This window comes from Lagenorhynchus albirostris, chromosome 5 (assembly GCF_949774975.1).
Source record: "Lagenorhynchus albirostris chromosome 5, mLagAlb1.1, whole genome shotgun sequence".
NCBI classification, from domain to species: domain Eukaryota; kingdom Metazoa; phylum Chordata; class Mammalia; order Artiodactyla; family Delphinidae; genus Lagenorhynchus; species Lagenorhynchus albirostris.
In genome coordinates, this window is record NC_083099.1 from 3,911,985 (window position 1) to 3,937,908 (window position 25,924).

The following is a 25,924-nucleotide window of genomic DNA, read 5'->3' on the forward strand; positions in this document are numbered from 1 at the left end:
CAACTGCCTAATAAAGCAAAAACAAAGGCATTTCCCTTATTAGAAACAAGACACACCATCACTTAAAATCTTCAAACATTATTGCACTTTAACTTTCAGAATTTGACAATGCATTCAATGAAGCAATCTGCAGACAACTAGTTTTAACAGACAGATTAAAAAACACTTTTAAGCAGACGTGGATGTCCTAAACTGTTTATTAGGTAAGAATTTTACAAACATTACTTATATTAGCGGTAGCGGTGGAGCTGGAGAGTATTGCGCCTTCTCCAGGCTGCGCGGCGAGAGCCACCGATCGTGTGGTGGAACTTGTGGCCCTTGCCGAGGCCGCGGCTCTTCCTGCCTGCAGACGTCAGCCCCCGCATCTCCCTGTGCTTGTGGACTGGTTTGGTGATCCACTGGGTGTCAGGGTTTCTTCTGATAGCTTTATGGAAGGGATCAATGAGGATAACCTCAAAAAATTTGTACGTAGAATCTTCACCCACCCAGTAAGAATTCAGGACCCTCAGGGCCCCACAGTGGCGTCCAGCTCTCTCCTAGAACAGGAAACAAAGGTCCAAGGTCAGCATCCCACACATCCTAGTGGCCAATAAGGCAGCAAGAATTCTCCCCAGAGGCAGGGACCATTATGATAAGGTAGATGTACATACTACACAACACACATAAATATCCTTAGACTGATTTGCTCCCCAGAGGCTGGGACCCTAAGTACGATAAGGTAGAGACTTACGATAAAACAAAGCACACAGACATGCTTAGATCTGAAACCCTTCTCTCTTACTTCCTCCTTCCCAAGTAAAACACGAATGCTAGTATCTGGCTAACCAAATCTAGTACTCTGGAACCATGCATTTTTCTAGCACAATAGAAGGGTCAGCAAACTCTTACAGAAAACTGTGAAGGCCACGAGTCTCTTTCGAATGGTCTTCTTTGCCTTTTCTTTGAAACACAAAACCTTTTTAGTTCGTGGAGGGCAACAGGCCCTTGCTGCCAACCTCTACAACAGAGCACAGCTGAACTGACTGGCCAAGAAAGACAGCTTCCTACCGAGCACAGGAAATCAGTGGTGCGAACACACACAGCTTCTCTAACGCCTAGGGAGACGCGCTCTTCAAGACAACGTTCGCTGCCCTTTAAAAGCGCAGGCTCCACGGATGCACGCTGATCATAAAGCACTTTCCTCTACGTCAGCAAAGGCAGGTTCCCAACAAAAAACTGACAAAGTCCGCTACCAACTCCTCGCTGGGATTAGTCAAAAACACACAAAAAATCACCCAACCCCATTTTAAACGCAACAGGGCTCGCCTGGGTCCAAACGAACCACGAGGAAAGGTGCCCAAATCCTCCTCCGGGAGGCGGCCAACGCAAGCGCGACTCGAAACCCACTTACCTCGGCAACAGACTGAAGGCTCCGGGCAAACTTGAGCTGGTTGACGCCATGGTGGACGGGCTTGCCGTAGGTGGCGCCCTTCGGGACCGGGCGTTTGCGGCCACCGCGGCGCACGCGAACGCGATATATCACGTAACCTGTTTAGAGAAAAGGGCCACAGAAGGGCGCGCGGGACTCAGTGCCTTGTCTCTAACGCGCCGACACCGACCGTTATCTCAGGCCAGCAGCCGGGTTCTGCCGAGGCCCTGGGCGAGGGGGACGGCTCCCCGAAGACCGCTTCCCGGCTTTTCCCGGGGGACACCATCTCCTCCCGGCTTGCGCGCAGGGCCCGCTCACCTTGCTTGGCCTTGTAGCCCAGCCTGCGCGCCTTGTCGGGCCGGGTGGGGCGCGGGGCCCGGTGCAGCGCCGAGAGCTGGCGGTACTGCCAGCAGCGCACCCTGAGCAGGAAGCGCATCACGTCCGACTGCTTCTTCCTCCACAGCTCCTGGATGTACTTGTAAGCGCCCATCTCGGCTCACCTTTGACGTAAGCCAGGTATTAGAAACACAACACCCTTTTCACGTGTAACGACAAGCCCTCGTCCGCCCGCCCCAGTCCCTACCGACCACAAGGAAAGCCCCGATGAAGAAGAAACGGCTCTGCACGAACGCGGGGCGCAGCCGGCCCAGCTCGGCGCCCCGCACGCTGCTGCCGGACGAAGGAACCGAGCAGGCCCTGGGCGCCCGGGGGCGGGGGACCGAGGCGGGCGGCGCCCCAGGCCCGGCCTGCAGAGGCCTTGCCGGGACCCCCGAGGGGAAGGTGCCGCCGCCACCGCCAAGGGTTACTCCTCGAAGAAGAGCTCTCCCTCCCCCCAGCCCCCCGGCTGCGCTTTCGGACGCCCCAGGCCCGACCGCCCATCCCTCAGCCCCCACGCCTCCCTCTCCTCCACGCTCTGGCCCCAGCTCGGATTCGCGCCGCCATCACAGCATTCCCCCCAGCCCGCTCGGGGGGCCGCCTCTCCACGCCCGCGCTGCCCCGCATCCCGACCGAACCCGCGCCGCACAGGAGACAGGAGGAGCTCCGAGGTCGCAGGGTCCCCGAGCCTGGATGGCGGAGATGAAGAGAGATCCGCGTCGGATAGAATAGCCAATATCCCACCACAACCTACCTGATGGCTGCCGCCAAACGGAAAGGAACGACCCTTTTTCCCACAATCCCTTCCGCGCTCCTCCCCCTCCTCTGCGAGCCTCCTTCCGGTGGAAAGCGGCGCCCGCGCAGAGCCTCATGGGCCATGTAGTTCCAGCAGAGAGCCCGCTGGGCGGGGTTAGGCCGGCGCAACCTGCCCCCGGGTCCCGTGCCCCGCTCCCCGGGATTCGAGCCTGAGAGGCAGAGGCGAGCCGGCGGCGACCGTCCGCGGCAAGGCCTGGGCTGGAGAGCGTCCCGACATCCCGCCGCCGCGAGGAGGCAAGTTGGGGGCAGGGCTCCCGGGGCCGCAGCCCGCGGTGCTGCTGTGCAGCCCGCGCGCCGCTCCCCTCTGGGCCTGCGGGTCTGTCGGGGCCGTCCGGCGGGGCCGCTTTGCGCTGCGGGCGCCTCACCTGGGGTGGGGGCCGCTGTGGGCTCCCCGCTTTCCCCGGACGCGCGCAGAAACTGGGGGCTCCGGCGGCGCTGCCCCAGCCGGCAGGTGGGGCACTCGAGGTACGGGGGCTTGGCGGTGGGAGCCGCGTCTGTCCCCCCCGGAGCAATTGGGGCTGCAGGCCCCGCTCCGAGGAATTTTGCACCAAAAGGATGGGGGGGATGGGAGGGGTTGTTGCAGGCGGGTCCTCGCCTTCCCAGGTCCGTGCCTTTCCTGCTTGCAGATCTGGTCCCACATTTGCTACGTAAGAACCACGGTCTTTTTAGGAAGGCGAAATATTTATATGCCCAAATCTGGTCGTCAGGTACGAGTGTTTTGGGGAAAAAAGCCGAGAAAATGCAGGCGTTTTTTGTTGCGTTCTTTATTGACAGTTTATTTACTAGCTTTTTTGCATCTCCAGAATATTTTCATTTTAGAAAAGTCATGTGGTTTAATTCTCTTACGAATTCTAAGTTTAAATGTGGCGAAGGTTTAAGAGACTCTTATCTTGTAAATTAGCGGGTTTGGTTATTTTTTTTTTACCCCATTTCCTAATATCCTTTGTTGTTGTTTTTTTAATTGCAGCTTTACCGTTGTAAAAGCCCTCACAGGTGCATTGATTCATTCAACAGATACTTCTGAAGGGCCTCATATGTGCCCAGCTGCTGGGATGGTAGCAGTGGTCGCAGCAATTCTAGCTTCTTGGAAAAGGACAATAGACATAACATGTATATTATGCTCTGTGATAAGTGTTAAGGACAAATATTAAGGGGAGGGGACGGGTAGGGCGTGTTGGGGCAGGGGTGGAAATTTTGGGTGGAATATTCAGGTAAGTGTTGAGAAGTGGCATTTGAGAAAAGACCTTGGAGGTGTGGGGACTGATTTCAGTCAGGGAGAACAGCGCCAGGGCTGGAGCATGCCTGTGTTAATACAGGACCAGCAAGGAGGCAGAGGGGAAACTGGCCCGTGACATCAAAGAGACGAATGTTCTTACGGACTTTGGGTTTTCAAACTTTCTGAGATTGGAAACCATGGGACGATGTTGAGCAGAAGGGTGACTTCATATGACCTACATTTTAAAAGGATCATTTGGGGAATTTCCTGGTGGTCCAGTGGTTAGGACTCAGCTTTCTCTGCCTTGGCCTGGGTTCGATCCCTGGTTGGGGAACTAAGATCCCACAAGCCTGCGCAGCGTGGCCAAAGGAAAAAAAGAAAAAGGATTATTTGAGGCTAAAAGGAAGAAGGGAAAAAGTGTGGACGGTTAGGAGGTTGTATTCATTTTCCTGTTGCTGTTATAACAAATTACAGCAAATTTACTGGCTTAAAAGAGTACAAAGGGACTTCCCTGGCGGTCCAGTGGTTAGGACTCTGCACCTCAAATACAGGGGGCACGGGTTCGATCTCTGGTTGGGGAACTAGGATCCCACATGCCATGTGGCACGGCCAAAAAATTAAACAATAAAAGAATAAAGAGTACACGTTTATCGTCTTATAGGTCTGTAGGTCAGAAATCTCACTAGGCTAATATCGAGTTGTCAGTCGAGCTGTGTTCCTTTTAGGGGTGCTAGGGGAGACTCCATTTTCTTAACTTTTCCAGCTTCTGGAGGCCACCTGCATCCCTTGGTTTCTGGCCTCTTCATCTTCAAAGCCAGCATTATAGCATCTTCAAATCTCTCTCTCTCTCACTTCTGCCACTCTTGTCTCCGCCTTATAAAGACACTTGTGATTACATTGAGTCCACTCAGATAATCCAGGATAATCTCCCCATCTCAAGGTTCTTCATTTAGTCACAACCACAAAGTCTTTTTTTTTTTTACCATGTAAAGTAGAATACTCATGGATTTGGGGGATTATGATGTGGACATCTTTGAGAGATCAGATGAGAGACTATAGTGCCTTGGACTACTTCATGAGTGATGGAGGTGCTAGGTGGTCCAGCCTTGGATGTGTTTGAAAGGTAGAGGGTTTATTGATGGATCAGATGTGGGTTATGAGGAAAATTAGTCAAGAACGATTGACTACAAAGGCGGAATAATCATTTGGAAAGAAGATGCTGGCAATGTGATTAATCACTGCTATTTCTTAATTAGGTTTTGCAGTTTCGTTTGTTGATTTGCAGTTTCTCAATTAGCAATTTTGCAAGATTTGGATTGGTATTTTCAATTGATTTTGAGATTCCTGAGGGCAGGGATCATTTCTGATTTTGCCTCCTAGTTTGTCCCTAATGCCTGGCATTAGGATAATCTCTCAGTAAATATTTAGTGAATGAGTAAAAGAATGGTTACTGGAATCTGTTTATAGTATTTCATTTTGGGCAGTATTGTTTGCAAAACTCTTTTAATATGTGTTTATGTATGTAAAGTGTATTCATCTATGGCTAAGTGAAAGTATTGCACACAATCCATGATGTTTACATAAACAAATACGGAGTGTAGAGGTTTTCTTCCTGTAATGCTTGCATAATAAGATCTATGACATCTCTTTATGACGTTAACAGTGTTGTGGTGATAATATTTTTCAGTTTGCATTAAAAAATTGTGTTTTACTTTAAAACTAGAATGATTTCCTTAGAAGAACAGAGGAAGAACAGAAGTACTGACAATTCTGGGTAGCTCTTTCTGATGGCTTTTCAAAGAGAATACTGACCAAGCTCAGTGTTTTCAGCAGAATGGATCAGATCAATTTTTATTCTCTAGACACATTATTGATTAGCCTGGAAAGCAAAGCAATATGTATTTAGACTGCATTGGATTTTGCCTGTTAAGCACACACTCTTAGTCATTTACATCAGACTGTCAGGGATTAATAGGTCACAGATTGAATTGTATTGTCCAGCAGTTTCTTAGGGTAGGGACTATACAGGTAGCTGTAGCTACCGCTTTTTGTATTAACCTCGTGTTGATGCAGTTTCCGGGTAAGTAGTTTCCGCTCTCATAGCGTTACAGTATTAGAAGTGACCTTAAAGGTCATCCATCTACTCTGGGGCCTTTCAAACTCTGGAAACCTGGGTTTAGTAGGAGGCGTGGCCACTCCCAGGATCTATTCATGTGATTCCCTGCCCTTTCAGGGTGCCGCAGATGACCTCCCTTTATATTTGGAAGGGAATGGTGCCTATTTATTGTGTTTGGGAATTATGAAATATTATAATGCTTATAGAACTAACCTTTTAGTAGGTTTTATTTTGTACATATTAAATATATATGTGTGAGAACAACTTTCTTATATGTAACGTGAGTCCCTGCCATCATGATCATATATGGAAAATAAAGTGTTTTTGTATGTGTATTTAATGTTATTCATGCAAAATCTTACATTAGATATTAATTTTTTTTACAGAACACATACTTTGAAAAAATTAATTTTATGGGGCTTCCCTGGTGGTGCAGTGGTTGAGAGTCCGCCTGCCGATGCAGGGGACACGGGTTCGTGCCCCGGTCCGGGAGGATCCCACATGCCGTGAAACGGCTGGGCCCGTGAGCCATGGCCGCTGAGCCTGCGCATCCGGAGCCTGTGCTCCGCAATGGGAGAGGCCACAGCAGTGAGAGGCCCGCTATACAATGTAGCCTTGTAGCTTATTTATTTTATACACAGTAGTTTATACCTCAAGAATTCTTTTTCTTAAAGATTTTTTGATGTGGACCATTTTTAAAGTCTTTATTGAATTTGTCACAATATTGCTTCTGTTTTTATGTTTTGGTGTTTTGGTTGAGAGACATGTGGGATCTTAGCTCCCTGATCAGGGATTGAACCCTCATCTCCTGCATTATAAGGTGAAGTCTTACCCACTGGACTTCCAGGGAAGTCCCAAGAATTCATATTTTTTAATTGATGGTAAAGCAGGTCACTAATCTTCAGTTTTTACTCTAGTTGCGGCGAGAGCAGGGGCTACTCTTCATTGCAGTGCGTGGGCTTCTCATTACTGTGGCTTCTCGTTGCGGAGCATGAGCTCTAGGCACACGGGCTTCGGTAGTTGTGGTGCGTGGGCTCAGTAGTTGTGGTGCACAGGCTTAGTTGCCCTGCGGCATGTGGCAGCTTCCCGGACCAGGACTCGAACCTGTGTCCCCTGCATTGGCAGGTGGATTCTTAACCACTGCACCACCAGGGAAGTCCTAATCTTCAGGTTTATGTAGTAGTATTGTTTCCCACTTGAAGACAACTAGGAAGCTAGAATGCTTCAGGTGTGCTTTGATTAATCACACTTACCCTCTCATCTTTGTTTCCTTTTTGATGGTATAAAATATTTACCAAGATCTGTTTTATTTCTTTCCTTCTCTCACCATCCTAAAAAACCTTAAAATCGTTACCTAGTGTTTGAGTTACCTCTTTTCAGTTGCTTTTACTGTTTGCCCTTGAAGTCTTCTCTGAAATACTGAAACAAATCCCCCAATTTATCTTATACAAATACAAAATAGTGCATATTTTTAACAGACTTTATCTGCTGATCCTAATATTATTTCAGAGGAAGGGAAATAACAATAGAAAATAACAATAGAAAAATCAGAATTTAGATTCCAACGGCAACCTTTTCTGACAACAGAATTGTTCTGCGTGCCACCATCACTTTCTTATCCTCTTCTCATGTAGTTAGGTGGCAACTTCCTTTAAATTTTAATATTATTAAAAGCCCTTTGGGCCTTTCTCACCTTCTGAGATGACCCACATCCTGTCTGTGTAGTGTGTTTGTCCGAAGGCCTCTCTCGCCTTCTGAGATGGCCCACATTGTCTGTGGAGCATGTTTCTCTCTAAATAAATCCACTTTGAGACTTCCCTCGTGGCGCAGTGGTTAAGAATCCACCTGCCAGTGCAGGGGACACGGGTTTGAGCCCTGGTCCGGGAAGATCCCACATGCCGCGGAGTAACTAAGCCCATATGCCACAACTACTGAGCCTGCGCTCTAGAGCCTGCGCACCACAACTACTGAGCCCCCATGCCGCAACTACGGAAGCTCGCACAGATAGAGCCTGTGCTCCGCAACAAGAGAAGCCGCCGCAATGAGAAGCCCACGCACCACAATGAAGGGCAGCCCCACTGGCTGCAACTGGAGAAAGCCCATGCACAGCAACAAAGACCCAACACAGCCAAAAAAAAAAAAAAATTTTTTTTCATGTCAGGAGATAAGTGTCATGGCTGATCTGGGTCATAAGAAATTATGGACTTTGACAACTAATCTACGACAAAGGAGGCAAGGATATACAATGGAGAAAAGACAGCCTCTTCAGTAAGTTGGTGCTGGGAAAACTGGACAGCTACATGGAAAAGAATGAAATTAGAACCCTCCCTAACACCAAACACAAAAATAAACTCAAAATGGATTAGAGACCTAAAGGTAAGATCAAAAAACATAAAGCTCCCTGAAGAAAACATAGGCAGAACACTCTTTGACATAAATCTTAGAAATACTTTTTTGAATCTGTTTCCTAAGGCAAAGGAAACAGAAGCAAAAATAAACAAATGGTACCTAATTAAACTTAAAAGCTTTTGCACAGCAGAGAAAACCATCAACAAAATGAAGACAACCTACTGAATGGGAGAAAATATTTGCACGTGATATGACTGCTAAGGGCTTAATATCCAAAATACAACTCATACAATTCAATATAAAAAAGACCCCAATTTAAAAATGGGCGGCGGACCTAAATAGACACTTTTTCAAAGACACACTGATGGCCAACAGGCACATGAAAAGATGCTCAGTGTCGTTCATCATTAGAGAAATGCAAATCAAAACCACAATGAGATATCACCTCACACCTGTTAGAGTGGCTATCATCCAAAAGTCTACAAATAACAAACGTAGGCAAGGATGTGGAGGAAAGGGGACCCCCTTGCACTGTTGGTGGCAATGTAAACTGGTGCAGCCACTGTGGAAAACAATATGGAGGTTCTTCAAAAACCTAAACATAGAGCTACCATATGATCGAGCATTTCCACTCCTGGGTATATATCCGAAGAAAACAAACATGCAAATTTGAAAAGATACCTACATCCCAATGTTTGTTGCAGCACTATTTACAGTAGCCAAGATCTGGAAGCAACCTAAGTGTCCATCAACAGAGGAATGGTTAAAGAAGATATCAATATATACAATGGAATACTACTCAGCCATAAAAAAGAGTGAAATTTTGCTATTTGCAACAACGTGGATGGACCTGGAGGGTATTATGCATATTGAAATAAGTCAGAGAAAAGACAAATATTGTATGTTATCATTTATATGTGGAATTAAAAAAATACAACAAACTAGTGGATATAACAAAAAAGAAACAGACTCAGAGATAGAACAAACTAGTGGTTACCAGTGGGGGGAGAGAGGGGAGGGGCAAGTAGGGGTAGGGGATTATACTCCTATGTATAAAATAAATAAGCTACAAGGATATATTGTACAGCACAGAGAAGATAGCCAATATTTTATAATAACTATACATGGAGTATAATCTATAAAATTTTTGACTCTGTTATACACCTGAAACTAACATAACACTGGAAATCAGCTATACCTCGATAAAAAGAATTTACAGACTTTGGGAAAACAGAGTAGAGAAGACTCACAGGAAGTTCATTTGTTAATGTTTTAGGTGTTGATAAAAAAAATAGTGATGTGACACACGTGTGCACACACATACAGAAAGATGCCCACCGTCCCTTTTATTTGAATGCTCATTTGGACCTTCTTGTTGTTTTCTGACTTGAAGGCGTTGTGGCGTGCTTTTTCGTCAGAGCTATTGCATGTTCACACTTCTAGGTAAGAGAACTGGAGGAAAGGAGGCAAAAGACAATGTGGAACTTTAACTTCTCTTCCCAAGTTTTTCTGTTGTATTTAATGAGCCCCCTTTCCCTTTCTGTCTTGTCTGCTGGTACCTTGCCTTCTGGAAAATAAAAACTTTGAGGAAAATTCAAGAAAGTGTTACCCAGTCTTGCTCTTCCATGCGTATGTGAGGAAGCGAGGAGAAATGAGTTTTCCTTTCTTTCAGTTTAAAGTGCCTGAGCAATTTTTCTAGCATGAAGAACTGTGACGCAAAAAGAAGTACGACTAAGACAGCCCCAAATCCAGTTTCTCACTCTCTTGAGAAAAGACTGACGTTTGCATTGATGGTGTTAATACTTCTTTAAAAAATGATGTCTACTCTCTGTCCAAATTTTTATCTTCATGCCTCCTTAAATTTTTACGTAAATGCTTATTTTTCCAGGTAAACATTGACGAGCAGGCAGTCTTTCAAGGATTGCTTCATCTAGGATTCGGTTCGGATTCCTATAGGCTTAATTAGTATTGGACTAGTCTTTGTATAAGATGTGTTTATGCTGTTTGAAAACAAACATATATCTATACATGTATTCTTATGTTTCTCTAGGTCACCTCTGCAGAGATATGTAGGAAACTAGTAACACTGATTAAGGGAGGACGGGAACCAGGAATGGGGTTTGGAACGATGTACCGTATTCTACATTTCTTTTTATACTTGCATTTTCCCCCTGTGTATGTATTACTAATTAAATTTAAACACAGAAAGAAAGAAAAAGGAAAGGTTGATTTTTTTTCTTTTTTTTTTTTAACAGTACACAGTTTTAAAGATCTTCTCTTTTCTTCACAGTGATATCCTCAGGGAAGATGGGAAAGGGCTGTAAGGTTGTGGTTTGTGGCTTGTTATCTGTGGGGAAAACGGCAATTTTGGAGCAGCTCCTTTATGGGAATCATACTATTGGTAAGATTATTTTTCCCTAGTTTCCCTGCAGGTTCTGGGAACTGGTCAGGGTCCTTTGTTGGTCGTGCTAACTTAAAGATGGGCGGTGGTGCACAAAAGTGAGGTGTCATCGAGAGGGGCCAAAAGTGTCATAGAAATCGACAGAGATGAGGAGGGGGGGAAAGTAGGGGCAAGGAGAAAAACATCTTTATGTTGTTGAAATTCCAGAGTGCTTGCACTTAACTCTGTTAGAACAAGAGTTATAACAGGTAAGAAAAATGTTGTCTCTATGTGGTTTCCAGTGTGTTTACATGATGAAGAGTGGTCTTGGAATCACAGACTCACTGACTTCAGAATACATTGAATGATCTCTCATTCTCATTTCAAACATGACTTTCCAGTACTGCTGTATAGGTTTTAAGAATGGAAGAGACAGCTGTTTGCTGCAATATGACCTAATTTTGTGAATCGGATTATCTCATTCATTTATTCATTCATTGAGTTAAATAATTGTTCAGTACTTGCTCTCTGATACAGGCTGTGAGGATTTAGAGGTGGAGAAGCATCTCTAGCTTTAAGGAGGTCACAGTTCGGTAAGGAAGGACAGACATAACACGTTAGAATGAAACAAGGCTTATCTTAGAGATATACGTAGAATCATAGATCTTTGAAGTATTTATCGCTGGCAGGTGGCTTCAAGCACATTTCTGTCTTTTATTAACCATTTTGATGAACTCTGATCCTCTTCCACCTTCCCAGAATAATATTTAACAACTTCAGTTAAATCCATATTTGGTTTTTATTAATAACGACGCCTGTGCCGGAAGGTCTGAAAACCTATCACAGTGCTGCACTGTTGGTTCTGAATTTTTCACCTTCAGATTCTAATTTATGCCAGTGAAAAAGTAAATTATGCCCAAAGGGGGAGAAAAAGAATCCCTTTCCCCTCTTCAAACCCCAACAGATTTTGTTTCTGTAGGCTGTGTCTTAGGATATTTTTATCGTATTAGAGATTAAACCTGAGGAAATTAAAAAAAAACTTATCACGTAAAATAATAACAATAAACTTATTATATGCTAAGGTAACACATTTTAATGAAAAATAGTTATATTTTCAAAAAAATTTAGTGAGAAGATGAGTGTTGATTTACGTTTTTTTTGTGTTTTTTTTTGCGGTATGCGGGCCTCTCACTGCTGTGGCCTCTCCCATTGCGGAGCACAGGCTCCGGACGCGCAGGCTTAGCGGCCACAGCCCACGGGCCCAGCCGCTCCGCGGCATGTGGGATCTTCCCAGACCGGGGCACGAACCCGTGTCCCCTGCATCGGCAGGCAGACTCTCAATCACTGCGGCACCAGGGAAGCCCTGATTTACGTTTTTGAAAATCGAATGTCCAGCCTGATAGAAGGCAGCTGGGTTATCGTATCTGCTTGCCTTTGCATTCAATCTGCTGTTATATGTTTTTTTAGTTGAAATATGTGAAGAAAATATGGCCTCACACAAATATGTGGTCGAAAAAGGTAGGAATATTTTAATAGCTTTGCAGATAATTGTGGACTTTCTTCTTTGGTATTTCACTAAAACTCAATCAGTGACGGTGACTCAAAGGTTATTGCAGTGTGGAGTCTGAAGCCACGTCAGTGAACCTCTCCTGTTCCATTACATTAAAATCTCATTGATTTATCTTGCACTTCAAATGGGTTTTTTACCCATGCATGGCTTCTTAACATTTATGAATTGGTCATTTGGAAAATACTGGTTAACTGAGGTAAGCAGATCTTCCAAATACCATTTATTAATATCATCACCAGTCTCATCGGTATTGGGAAGCTATCAAGTTTCTGCTGATGGATACGATTCTCATTTTTGCTTGAAAGCTCAAATATTATCATTAACAACAGATACTATCAGTTATTTTCCTTGAAATGATAGGCTCTCGTTATTCATCTTTGAGAAAATGTCTGTCAGATACCCTGAATAACCATGGTTTTTTTCTGTTATTCCTTCTTTAAAAAAAAAAAAAAAGAAGTGGGACTTCTCTGGTGGTGCGTTGGTTAAGAATCCTCATGCCAATACAGGGGACACTCGTTCGATCCCTGGTCCGGGAGGATCCCACATGCCGCGGAGCAACTAAGCTCATGTGCCATGACAACTGAACCTGCGCTCTAGAGCCTGCGAGCCACAACTACTGAGCCCACGCGCTGCAACTACTGAAGCCCACGCCTAGAGCCCGTGCTCCGCAACAAGAGAAGCCACTGCAATGAGAAGCCCACACACCGCAACTAGAGAAAGCCTGTGCGCAGCAGGGAAGACCCAACACAGCCAAAAAAAAGAAAAAAAAAAAAGCTATTTCAGCTTGAAACTCAAACGCAAGAGCTTTTCCTCCAGTCAGTTACATTATTCATTAAGCAGAAATACTTCATGTATACTTCTCATTAATCACATAGAATATTAAAGAGATGTAAAGATACATACTCATAGATTAGGATTTAATAAATTTGGTAATTTTTCCTGCTTCATCAAGGACATTCTTAAGTGAAACTGGCTTTTTCTTTTGAAACTGCAAGTATGAGGTGTTGAGGAATTCAACCTCTAATACAGTTGGTGCCACTGCCTTGATTTGTACTAAGGCCTCAGCAGTTATTTTTTTTTAGAGAATTTTTTTTCAATTAATTAATTAATTTTATTTTTGGCTGCGTTGGGTCTTCGTTGCTTCGTGCAGGCTGTCTCTAGTTGTGGCGAGCCGGGGCTACTCTTCTTCACACGGGCTTCTCATTGCAGTGGCTTCTCTTGTTGCGGAGCACGGGCTTCAGTAGTTGTGGCACGTGGGCTCGGTAGTTGTGGCACGTGAGCTCTAGAGCACAGGCTTAGTAGTAGTGGCACACGGGCTTAGTCGCTCCACGGCACGTGGGATCTTCCCAGACGAGGGCTCGAACCCGTGTCCCCTGCATTGGCAGGCAGATTCTTAACCACTGCGCCACCAGGGAAGTCCTGGCACCAGCAGTTTTACCCATCATTACTTTTATATCATCAGCGCAAATGTCAACACAGTGAAAAAGACAAATGTCTTATATTATTATGAAAGTAGTTTTGCCCATATGGGGTCCCTGAAGGAGACCTCAAGGGATCTCTGTAGACCACACTTTGACAACTGCTGGTACAGGTAAATATTCTCAGCTGAGCAGTGTTATGTACTATGACTGTTTCTTTTCTTTCTTTTTCTTCTTATGGAGGCTAATATTTGCTCTATCGCTTCTTTAGTTTTGTTCATACCTTTGGCTGATTCTTCCACATGTCCAGATGGTTCTCAGTTCTCCATGAGGTCAATCATATCAGAGAATCCACCCCGCCCTTTTTTGGGGGGATATTTTTCCAGGAGTTAGCATTCTCTTATCTGGGCCTATTGTGCAACATAGAACTTCCCTTTACTTTTTCTTTCTTCCTGGGTTTGATTTCCTGTTTTCTAGATCTCCTGTCACCTTCTGTTTACGCCCTTCTTTTGGTGGAGCACATCTTGCAGTGCTCTTTTGGGGGTTGAAAAGGTTGCCCAATGGGATGAGGCATCGGGTGATGACAGCCCTCAGAATGCCCTCTATGCCTGGTGCACAGTAGTAATCCTGGGGCTTCTGAATAAAGGTATTTACTATTGTCCCTATGCTTCCCTTTACTCTCATGGGAGGTTTTGTTTTCCGAATCTGGTGTCTTCCTCTTTCTATGATTACATGCTAATTTTGATGGCGGGCCTCCCTCAAAGAGTTTCCTGAGAAAATGTGCATGATACGTATTCTGAGGCTTCACGTGTTTGAAAATGTCTTTACTTTCATTCACAGTTGAGTTATAATTTTGATGGGTATAGAATTCTAGATGGAGAATAAATTCCTTACAAAATTTTGAAAGCATTGGTCCATTATCATCTTTTCTCCTTCTTTTATTATAAAATGCATCATACATATAGAAAAGTGCATAAAACACGCATGTGGTTTAATGAATAATTACAAAACCTTTGCATAACCTCCACACAGGTCAAAAGGTAGAAGACCGCAGGTACTCTCGTCAGCTCCCCGTGTTCCTCTCTTCAATCAGAACTCAGCCCTTCCCTTGACTTTTGGTTAATCCCGTCTTTTCCTTATTGTTTTGCCACCTATGTATGTATCACTGGACGACATCGTTTATTTTTGTCTCTTACTGACTTGATATCAACGGAATCATACCGTATAAATTTTTCAGTGTTTGTTTTTTTTTCACTCAACATTATATTTGTAAGACTCATCCATATTGTTTTAAGTAGGTGTGGTGTAATTTTCACGATAGGTATATTGTCTCAGTATACCTCCATTTATTTACCTCTTGTATCTTTTTTTTTTTTTTCCCCACCCCGTGTGGCATGTGGCATGTGGGATCTTGGTTCCCTGACCAGGGATCAAACCCGTGTCACCTGCATTGGGAGCGTGGCGTCTTATCCACTGGACCGCCGTGGAAGTCCCTATTTACCTCTTGTATCTTGATGAACATTTGGGTTGTTTCCAGTTTGGGGCTATTAGAAATAGTGCTGCTGTGAAGAGTCTTATACACGTATCCCAGCTATGATTTGGACAAGGTCTGGGAGGATATACCTAGGAATGAAATCGCAGGCTCATAGACCATGTGTACCTTCAGTTTACCAGATTCTAATATCTTCTTCCAGTGCTTCTGAGAGGCCAGAAGCCATCGTGATTCTTGTTGCTTCGGATGTGGACGCTTTTGTAGGCTCTCTCCCCAGTGCTCTGAAATTCGCAGTGGTGTATCATAGGATCAGTCTGTGTTCATCCACGGTGCTGGGCACCTGGTGGGCCCTTTCAATATGGAGATGTGTGTTCTTCAGCTCTGAATTATTTCTCTTCTGTGTTCTCTCTTTCTGGAGCTCTCTTTTTGGATGCTGGATCTTCTGGACTCGTCCTCTGATTTTTAAAATTTCTCTTCTGTTTGAAATTTCTCAGCATTTTGTTCCACTCTATGGGAATTTTCCCCATCTTTATTTTTCAGCCCTTCTACTGAGTTGTCATTTCTTAGTATCCTGTTATTTCATGGATGCACTATCTTATCTCTTTGAGTATAATATTTGGTAGTTTTTTTGTCTGTTTTCTTTTCTTTGCACAGTCTTTTTCTTTTCAGGTGCTCTTTCCTGAATTTTGGTCTCTTTCTCAGGTATCTGGTAATCCTTGGTTGTCTGCTTGTAATTAAGAATGGAGAAATGAAAAGCTAATTTAAAGCTCTAAGCATGTGGATAGGGTTCATGACCTTGCTTCATTATAAGGTGACCTGGGTGGGGCATTTGTTGGTTTACCTCAGAGGTTAGCATATTTAGGATTTCTCCGTTTTCACTGGCCAGATTCCCCAGATCCCTCCGCCTAGAGGATAAAGAGTTGGCCGCCAAAGTTTTGGGAGCAGAGGGGGCACGTCACTGAGTTGCCCCTTGTTTTCACTGCGGACTCATACCCTCTGTCCCACATCTCAGCAGCCTCTGTTTTACCCTTTCTAGAAGTGCAGCCTTAGTCTCCTGCTAGGACAGAGGTGGCGTGGAGTGGCAGAGGAGATGCAGAGTCGTAGCTTCACTTGATGTATAGGGTGAGAAAATCTCAAAAGGTCTAAGCTTAATGGGAGAAGGAAGGGAACCAGACTGGCTTTTGGTGGACAGAACATCCACCATGACAAAAGTCTTGGTAGTTTTTGCTTTTAAATTTTTTGTAATCGAAGCCCAATAAGTTTATGTCTCCATAGACTACCTCTTGCACTAGTCATTAACATTCAAAGTGTTCATCTTCTCACCTTAATGCCCTCATCCACAAATGGTTGTTGCATACTTGCTGTGTACACAGAAGTGTTGTTTCTCTTGAGGAAGTTCTAGGTGAGCTGAAGAGACAAAACCCACAGAAATGGAGCAAAGTCAAATGGATTTTATAGGGCTCATCATTCAGGTGAGCAGGGGAATGAAATTGGGGCACCAGTTATGAGCTCACGCATTCATTCATTCATTCAGACGTTTACTAAGGACTTTCTATGTATGTAAGTCAATTCGTTAGTCCTCAGAGCTCCGAAGAGAGATTAGCCACAGTCCTGGCTCTCGAGGAGTTTCCACTGCAGCTCCGGAGGGGACAGATACGAAACGAGTTTAGGGTGAAGTGGTATTACCTGTACAAGGCACAGTAAGAGCAGGATGGAGGGAAGTGGATAATCTGAAGAAAATCTACAGAGCTGACGTTTCAGCAGAGCCTGGAAAGGATGAGGTGTTGACCAGGTGTTTCCTGAGCTGTTGCAGTCATTCAGGTGAAGGGAGCAAGCCGGGGGAGTGGAAGCAGGCAGTGGATCGAACAGATGTCTCAGGTGTAGAGTGGCTGATTTAGGACCACATTCACCCATACTTTCCTTGTTCAAAGAGAACGCTGAAGACTGACCAGGTGGATGGTGATCAAGGGACAAAAGCAAGGAGGAGGGACAGGTGGGGCAGGAAAGATAACAAGTCCTGTTAGTTTGAAGGACTTGGAGGACATTCACACAAAAGTGCACAGTAGGTACTTGGGAATTAAGGCCTGGTGCCTAGACCCAGACTGGACATGTACATTTCTGAGTCCTTGAAACAGACCCTGGAAACAGTGGAAATTGTACAGAGAAAAATCAAACTTACCCAGGTCCTGTCCTTGGCGCTGAGGAAAAAGAAAATGGGGGGCTTCCCTGATGGCGCAATGGTTGAGAGTCCGCCTGCCGATGCAGGGGACACGGGTTCGTGCCCCAGTCCAGGAAGATCCCACATGCCGCGGAGCGGCTGGGCCCGTGAGCCATGGCTGCTGAGCCTGCGCGTCGGGAGCCTGTGCTCCCCAACGGGAGAGGCCACAACAGTGAGAGGCCCGTGTACCGCAAAAAAAAAAAAAAAAAGAAATAAAAAGAAAATGGGGCCACTTAGTTGTTGAAGGTACTTTAAAAATCAGCCCTTAATTCTCCAATTGAGATAGTAAGTTCTTTGACTCTTGTAAGTTACTTCTGAAAAATAAGTAATAGTAAATCTCACTGCCAAATTTTTATTTTTTTATGTCTATATGGAAGAAATAATCTTAAAAAGCACTTTGTTCATTTACTGTAACAATTACCTTTCATTTTAAAGAAGCTAGTAAATGGAAATATGATTATGTGTAGTAAATAAGGAACCTAGAAGGCCACCTTCTAAAGGACGAGAAAGTACTCAACAATTGGTATTGAGTTATCCAGAAAGAGTAAAGGCTTTTTTTTAATTGAGGCATAATTGACATAACATTGTATTAGTTTCAGGTGAATAACATAATAATTCGATATTTGTATATGTAAAAGTAATTCCTTTTTAACCCCAGGAATGGAGGACTGTGAAACAATGGAAGATGTGTATATGGCTTCAGTGGAAACAGATCGGGGAGTCAAGGAACAGTTACATCTTTACGACACCAGAGGCCTACAGGAAGGCGTGGAGCTGCCAAAGCATTATTTTTCATTTGCTGATGGCTTTGTTCTTGTGTACAGTGTGAATAACCTTGAATCCTTTCAAAGAGTGGAGCTTCTGAAGAAAGAAATTGATAAGTTCAAAGACAAAAAAGAGGTAAGTGGGTATGTTAAAAAATGCCAGCTATGAATTATAATGTTGAAATGGTAGCATGGGCTTTTGGGCAATTAAAATATTTTAAAAGCATTAAATTGTATTCACAGTATCTGTAATCTTCATGATTTTTTCCCTAGCCCAGGAAATACAGGACTGAGTTCAACCAGGACCAGCATCTGACTTTCTGCCTTTGCTTCTTCCCATGTACAACTTGAATTTTAATGACTCCATATTGCAAATACTACATAGTTCATTTCACGTTATTTGGGATCATTGTTTCCTAGGGCTTTTTATTGTCTTCTTGGAGAAATAGGATTGTCCTTAGCCTTAAAAAAAAAAAAAAAAAAGAAGTGTAAAAAACTAATAAATAATTAGTGGCTTCTATCCACTTACCATTTGAAAATAAGATTCTTACTATGGTCAGTAAAGTTTTAGATGATCTGGCCCATGGCTGTCCTTTCACCTTTAGCATTCTGTTCCTCTGTCACTGTACTCCAGTGGTCAACTTTCTGTTGTTCCAGCATGATAATTTTGTCCCCCTGTGAAGTCCTTCTCAGTGGCTCGTTCCCCTGCCTGGAACTCTCTCATCGCAGGTCTTTCTCTGGGTCTTGGCATGGCTGACTCCTCAGGGTTTAGGGAACCGTGTCATGAACCCAATTAACAGCACTGGCTAGGTGTTCTTAACCTAATTTTTACTTAACCTAATTTTTATGTATTTTTTATGTCATACTTTTAATTTTGAGGTAATTGTAGATTCACATGCAATTTTAAGAAGTAATAGAGATCCCTAACTCAGTTTCCCCCAATGCTAATAACACTGTGCAAAACTATAGTAAAATAACACAACCGAGGTACTGACATTTATACAGTGAGGGACCCTTTCCAGCACTGCAGGGACCCCTCATGGGACCTTTTACGGCCTCACGTATTCCCCTCCCATCCCCTCTCCCTCCTTAACCGTTATCTGTTCTCCATTTCTGTGACCTTGTCATTTCAAGAGTGTTAACGTAAATGGAATCGCAGTTTGTAACCTTTTGGTATCGGCCTTTTTCACTCAGCATAATTCTCTGGAGAGTCAACCAGGTAATTGCGTGTATGAGTCGTTCATTCCTTTTTCTTGCTGGGTGGTTTTCCATGGTGTGTATGTACCGAAGTTTATTTAACCACTCACCTGTTCAAGGACCTCTGGGTTGTTGATATTTTAATTATTTTTATTATTTTGAATACTAACTTTGTGAATAGATAACAACATTCACAAGGTTCAGTCTTCAAAAGATATAAAAAGGTAAGTAATGAAGGCTCCTCTCCACCTGTTTCCCATCTTTCTCACTGAGACAGATAAGTGCTGTTATTATTTGGGGGAGAGTCCCCCAGATTTCCCTCCCTGCCCCCCCTAAAGTTAAAAGTATAGTTCAGTGAACTCATGTACTTGATACTTGAATCTCAGCTCTGCTTCTCAACTCTTCTGCCTTAGTTTCCTTATCTATAAAATAAGGAGAATAATAGTACCTTTCTCATATGGTTATTATGGGGAGTTAACATTCATTCAGCAAATGCTTATTTTTAAATTTTTTTATTGAAGTAGAGTTGATTTACAATGTTGTGTCAGTTACTGCCATACAGCAAAATGATTCAGTTATACATGCATACACTTTTAAAAATTCTTTTCCATTTTGGTTTATCACAGGATATTGAATATAGTTCCCTGTGCTCTACAGTAGGACCTTGTTGTTTATCCATCCTGTATATAATAGTTTGCATCTGCTAACCCCAAACTCCCACTCCATCCCTCCCCCACCCCCTCCCCCTCGGCAACCACCAGTCTGTTCTCTATGTGAGTCTGTTTCTGTTTCATAGATAAATTCACTTGTGTCATACTTTAGATTCCACATATAAGTGATATGATATTTGTCTTACTCTGTCTGACTTACTTCACTTAGTACGATAATCTCTAGCTGCATGCATGTTGCTGCAGATGGCATTATTTTGTTTCTTTTTACGGCTGAGTAATATTCCATTGTGTATATGTACCATGTCTACTTTATCCATTCATCTGTTGACGGGCATTTAGGTCGTTTCCAGGTTTTGGCTACTGTGCATAGTGCTGCAGTGAACATTGGGGTGCATGTATTTTTTCGAATTAGAGTTTTCTCCGGATATATACCCACGAGTGAGATTGCAGGATCATACCGTAGTTCTATTTGTAGTTTTTTAAGGAACCTCCATACTGTCCTCCATAGTGGCTGTATCAATTTCCATTCCCACCAAGAGTGTAGGAGGGTTCCCTGTTCTCCAGCACTTATTGTTTGTAGATTTTTTTGATGATGGCCATTCTGACCAGTGTGAGGTGCTACCTCATTGTAGTTTTGATAGCAGATGCTTACTGGGCTATGTGCCTGGCACTGTTCTAGGTGAGGCGGAGGGAATACAGTAGAGAATAGAACAGAGTCCCTGTTGCCATAAAGCTTCTGTCTGGGGGGTGGGGGAGAGAGGGACAACGAACAAGTATGTATTGTGAGGAGTGATGCAGTGTAGGAAGAAAAGTCAAGCAGAGTGGGGAGTGAGGGCACTGCTTTCTGTAGGTGATACGGGGAGGCCTGGTGAGGTGACTTGCAGCAGAGATTTGAAGGGTGTGAGGGAAGGGCGCAAGCCGATGTCTAGAGGAGGCTGCTCCAGGCGGAGGCCCCAGCTGAGCAGGGGCGGGGGCGGGAGCATGTTGCGCCAGGAGCAGCATTGAGGCCAGAGCGGGCGGGGCTGGGGGGAGGCAGAGCTGAGGGTGCCTCGGGATGGGAGGCAAGGGGATGGCAGGGTCTAGCTTGGGTGGCACGCACTTGTTTTCATGTCTGTTTTAAAAAATTGATGGGGTAATGGTTGCACATGGTTCAAAAATGAAAATGATCTATAGAGAGGACTCTAGTGAACTTGTTCCCACCCCTGGGTTCAACCGTCTATCTCCTGTACCTCAAGCGTGCTGTTTTAATGTTTTGCCCCTTTCCTAGTCTGGGGGCGTCCTTCCAGAGTTTCTCTGTGTAAATACAAGCAAACAGAAATGTATATAATTTTTTCTTATTTTTCTCTCTGTTGTACCAAAGGTAGCATATTGTTGTACACCTTGTATTTTTCATGTAATATATCTTGGAGTCCTTTCCATAGCAGTACTCAGATTCCTTTTTTTTTTTTTTTTAAACTGATGCCTAGTATTCACTGTGTGGCTGTAGATGTATCACACTTATTTAACCAGTCTCAGATTGATGGAGACTTAGGTTTTCTCTGGTCATTTGCCATCATGAACTATGCTGCAGTGAAGAATCTTAGACATTTGTTATTTTGTACATTTTAACGTAGAGTTGAAAGATCAACCAGCAGAAGTTAGGTTCTTGAGTTAAAGGTAAATATAGTGACAAGTTACTGTCCATAGGAATGGTATGAAAATGCCTGTTTCTTCAGTCCTGACAACAATGTGTGGTTAAATTTTTGGATTTTGTGACTCTTCTGGGTGAAATGGTATTTTCATAGTTTCATTTGTCCTTAATGTGAACGAAGTTGAACCTCTTTTGACTTATTTTTATTATTATTATTATTTTAATATTTATTTGGTTGCACCAAGTCTTAGTTGCTGCAGGCGGGCTCCTTAGTTGCGGCATGCATGTGGGATCTAGTTCCCTGACCAGGGATTGAACCCAGGCCCCCTGCATTGGAGTATAATTGCTTTACAATGGTGTTAGTTTCTGCTTTATAACAAAGTGAATCAGCTCTGTGTATACATATATCCCCATGTCCCCTCTTATATCTCCCTCCCACCCTCCCTATCCCACCCCTCTAGGTGGTCACAAAGCACCGAGCTGATCTCCCTGTGCTATGCGGCTGCTTCCCATTAGCTATCTATTTTACATTTGGTAGTGTATGTATGTCCATGCCACTCTCTCAGGAAGTCTCATCTTTTGTTTTGTTTTAAAATGATCACTCTCGGACTTCCCTGGTGGTCCAGTGGTTAAGACTCCACACTTCCACTATAGGGGGCGTATGTTTGATCCCTGGTTGGGGAACTAAGATCCTGCATGCTGTGCGGCCAAAAAAAAAAAAAAAAAAAATCGCTCTGTTGACTTTCACCTTGAGGGACAAGGTGAGAAGCAGAGTTTAGTTCAGATGCTCTCGCTCTAGAGCACTTTGACATTTACCGGCTGGAGAAGTGAGAAGGCAGCAAAGGAGTCTACAAAGTAGCCTTTGAAGTACAAGGAACACCAGGAGATAAGGGTGACCCAGAAGGCAAGTAAAGTCGGCACTTTAAAAGGTAGGAAGTGACCAAGCTATGTCAGATACTAAAGGCAGATCAAAAGAGCCGAGAGGTGGCCAGCTTTAGTAACTTGGGAGATCTCAACGACGACAGTTTTAGTGAAACGGTGAGACAGAGTCTGATGGACTGGATGTGAGAGAGTTGAGCACAGCAAACATAGCTCTTTGAAAGAGTTTTGAGTCAAAGGGTAAATATATTGTCCCCTAAAAGGGGAACAGAGAGGAGCTGGAGAAGGATGTATCAGAGGGTTTTGTTTTTCAGATGAGAGAGATGGTTGTACGCAGTGGGATGATTCAGCGGAGAGACGCAGGTGAGGGGATAGCCGATGGAGTGACACCTTGTCCAGGTTGAAGAGGGCGGGGACATGGGCTTAGAGGACCGTGGGGCTGGTAGACGTGGCGGTGGAAGCACCTGGCAGTTCCCTTCTAGTTGCTCCTGTCTTCTTGCTGACGTAGTGTGGACATCAGCTGAGGGTGAGACGGGGAAGGCAGAGGGAACGGTGGAGGCCGGAGGAGGACCAAGGTAGGAGATGCCGTCCTTCCAGGGGAAGTGGCGGGAACGTGATGTGTTTGCTGGAGCACAGCAGCGCGCTGGAGGTCGGTGGTTACGAGCCGGGACCGGCCAGCGGGGTTGTGTTTTCTCCCGCCACGTTCGGTAAATGGTGTCGGCAAAAGGTACAGTTAAGAGTTCAACTTAACCGAGGTGGCGGCGGGGGGCGTACGGCGTGATGACGATGGCGAGGGAGCGAACGAGGAGAAGCTCGGCGTGCGGAGCGCCGAGGGCAGCAGTGGGGTTGCAGGACTGAGACAGAGGTGGTAGCGTTGGGGCTCGTGGGTCCCTGCGGTGCTTGCGGGGTTGCTGCAGAGGGGTGCGGGGGATGAACCAGGAAGGCAGCGGGCAGAGCGGGATTCCCGCACTCGAGGTCAGAGAGGAGAGTGGTTGTCCTGGTTCGTGGGAGCGAGTGGCTGAGGTCAGGAAGGCAGTTAGGATCTCTGAAGTCAAGGAGCTGAGGGATGAGGTTACCGGGTCACCCCCAGGGCTGCTGAAATCACCACCAGTATGACGGGAGTAGCGTGTGGGGTGACCACGGGCCAGCGCTGGGATGGGCAGCAACAGCCGGGCCGGGGAGCAGGGGGCAGGGGGCGCAAGGCAGAAGCAGCAGCCCTCGGCCTGAGGGTTTCTAGGGAGGGACCGCGTTGGAGGTGGCCCCGAGCCTAGGACACCTCCCTCACTGTGCCCTGCGGGCGGCCGGGTGAGCACGCGCAGCTAGGCCAGAGGGGAAGGGAACCTTCGCCGCAGAGACGGGGTGGGTGGTGGGGGGCAACGGGAGGGCTGGCTCCTGCTGAGAGACGGAGGAGAGCCCTGCCTGCCGCTCCGTGCCGCTCCATCCCGCTCCGTCCTCCCATTGGAGCGCGCATACGTCTCGAAGGCGGGAGCCCGGCCGTGGCGCAGAGGAGCCCCCCTCCACCTCCCCGGCCTCCTGCTTTAGGTGCCTTTCCAGGCACTCTCTCAGCGTCTGGAGGTCACCACTCGTCTCCCCTCGCGCGGACTGTGACCGCCCTTCTGGTCGCCTGAAACAGTGCCTTAGGGTAGCGAGCGCTCCACTTCGAGAGAAGGATCGATTGCCTTGCATTTAGGGTAAAATGTACCTATTGGGTGGTACGTTCAACACATATTTAGTGCTTGTGTCAGGTGCTTTGCTATGTTCAGGAGTGACGTGAACAGAACAATTCTCGTTCTCAGGGAACTCAGGCCCCAGGGCTGCAGACCTCTCACGGCTCCAGGAGTTCCGTGGTTGTATCTTCAAGTACGTATCGCAGGTTTCCCAGACAGCAGGTAGAGCTAAACTGAAATGTAGACACCCCTCAGTCAAACCGTTACCTGTACCCTCGATAGTGATTTCCCCAAGTCTGTCTTCCAGCCGTACCTGGAGTTGAGTAACTTCAACTGTTGCGTAGTCAGCAGCCTGTAGAGCATCTGCGTTTATCCGAGCGAGGAGGGGTGAGGTAATGCCCTCTACCCTTCAGCCTCACGCCTGAGGATCAGTTTGGACGAAGCACTTTGTTAAATGGGACAGTTTTCTTCCTCCGTTTTGTCTAGCAAAGTGTGATCTTTTTTACCCGTTTTTTTCAGGTGGCCATTGTCGTGTTAGGAAACAAAACTGACCTTTCTGAGCAGAGACAAGTGGACGCCGAAGTGGCACAGCGGTGGGCCAGGAGTGAGAAGGTGCATCTGTGGGAGGTGACGGTCACAGACCGCAAGACCCTGATCGAGCCCTTCACCCTGCTAGCCCGCAAACTCTCCCAGCCCCAGAGCAAACCGAGCTTCCCTCTGGCTGGGAGGAGAAGCAAAGGCAACTCCAGCTCTGAGAACTAAACCCTAGGGTACACAACTGTCCCTTGAATGGTGACTGCCTCGAGGTGTCTGTGAACTTCTGTAAAACAGGCCATTTCTGTCTACCTTTGGTCCTTAGGAAGACCCTAGGGAAGTAATTTAATGCACTTCCAGTTATGATTCAGTTACTGTTCCCTGACATGAAGTAATAATATATTTGCGTTCTCCTTGTTTCAGACTTGTCCCTAAAATTAGCACCTTTGTTATCTGTATTATGTTGCATTTGCCAAAAGAATAAAATAAAATTTGGGTGGTATGCACGTGTACCTGTGAGTAGCTCCCCTCACTTTTAACCCGTCTCAGAAGCTGTCATTCTGTGTAACTTTATGCAGACTTACTCGCTCAAATGTTAATTTTGTTTTTGAAAAGTTCACTCATCATCTAAGGTCTAGGATTATGAAAGGACATTTTCTGTGTGTCCAAATTGGATCACAAACAGTAAACATTTGGGTACTAAGTTAAGCTAAATTTTATCTGGTAGGGATCTTGCTAAACCTGTGATTTAGCTTTGTTCAAATTATGTTTAGCATGAATTGAGTAGGTGGTGTAAATACGTTCCAGCTGGTGCTTCCTTCTGTAGGAAACTGCTGAACACCTACGGACAGTGAAGCTTCCATTTCCCACAAGGCATACCATACCTTCTGGAGTCGTCTTCAAGTTAGTTAGGTATCTGAGTTTGTGCTATGGTTCTCTGAAGATTTTGGCAAGATCTGAGTAGCAGGGCTGACTATGTTGAGCAAGTTGACAATACTGTTAACTAACTGTAAAGTCGGAAGCAAGCTACTTAGTGGTTTTGACCGTGAAAACAGTGCACTATTAGTTTTCAATATAAAGTATGAGATAAGCTGTCCAGCAAAGAAATGTTAAAACGTCTAGTAAATAGCAGTATCTTGACTACTTTTGAGGCGCGGTTCAGTGAATTCAAACTCACTCACTTGGTGGGACTTCCCTGGGGGCGTGGTGGTTAAGAATCCTCCT

General features: G+C 45.1%; 2 protein-coding genes across 6 annotated transcripts; one reads left to right on the plus strand and one right to left on the minus strand.

Moving 5' to 3' along the window:
* Positions 1-179: 179 nt before the first annotated feature.
* RPL15 (ribosomal protein L15) lies at positions 180-2,684 on the minus strand. Its single transcript, XM_060149513.1, has 4 exons — positions 2,538-2,684; positions 1,727-1,908; positions 1,391-1,527; positions 180-536 (listed from the first exon to the last, which is right to left on the minus strand). Exons 2-4 carry the CDS (start codon positions 1,896-1,898, stop codon positions 231-233), a joined length of 615 nt encoding a protein of 204 aa, XP_060005496.1. The 5' UTR covers positions 1,899-1,908; positions 2,538-2,684; the 3' UTR covers positions 180-230.
* Positions 2,660-25,202, plus strand: NKIRAS1 (NFKB inhibitor interacting Ras like 1). Of its 5 annotated transcripts, none has more exons than XM_060149518.1 (4): positions 2,660-2,833; positions 10,571-10,681; positions 18,017-18,258; positions 18,396-21,374. In XM_060149518.1, exons 2-4 carry the CDS (start codon positions 10,588-10,590, stop codon positions 18,471-18,473), a joined length of 414 nt encoding a protein of 137 aa, XP_060005501.1. In that variant the 5' UTR covers positions 2,660-2,833; positions 10,571-10,587; the 3' UTR covers positions 18,474-21,374. The 5 variants fall into 5 exon arrangements, with proteins under 5 accessions (XP_060005501.1, XP_060005497.1, XP_060005500.1 ...); XM_060149514.1 differs by lacking the exon at positions 18,396-21,374 and adding an exon at positions 24,686-25,202 and having other exon boundaries at positions 2,665-2,833; XM_060149515.1 differs by lacking the exon at positions 18,396-21,374 and adding an exon at positions 24,686-25,202 and having other exon boundaries at positions 2,730-2,785.
* The last annotated feature ends 722 nt before the right edge of the window (positions 25,203-25,924 follow it).

Bases quoted from the DNA above. Each gene is read 5' to 3' on its own strand.
- RPL15 (XM_060149513.1), bottom strand. From the start codon at position 1,898: ATGGGCGCTTACAAGTACATCCAGGAGCTGTGGAGGAAGAAGCAGTCG. The intron at 1,528-1,726 runs GTGAGCGGGCCC...TTCTCTAAACAG, and splicing joins GGGCTACAAGGCCAAGCAAG to GTTACGTGATATATCGCGTT. The intron at 537-1,390 runs GTAAGTGGGTTT...TTCCTGTTCTAG, and splicing joins GCCTTCAGTCTGTTGCCGAG to GAGAGAGCTGGACGCCACTG.
- NKIRAS1 (XM_060149514.1), top strand. From the start codon at position 10,588: ATGGGAAAGGGCTGTAAGGTTGTGGTTTGTGGCTTGTTATCTGTGGGG. The intron at 10,682-18,016 runs GTAAGATTATTT...TTTTAACCCCAG, and splicing joins TTATGGGAATCATACTATTG to GAATGGAGGACTGTGAAACA. The intron at 18,259-24,685 runs GTAAGTGGGTAT...CGTTTTTTTCAG, and splicing joins AGTTCAAAGACAAAAAAGAG to GTGGCCATTGTCGTGTTAGG.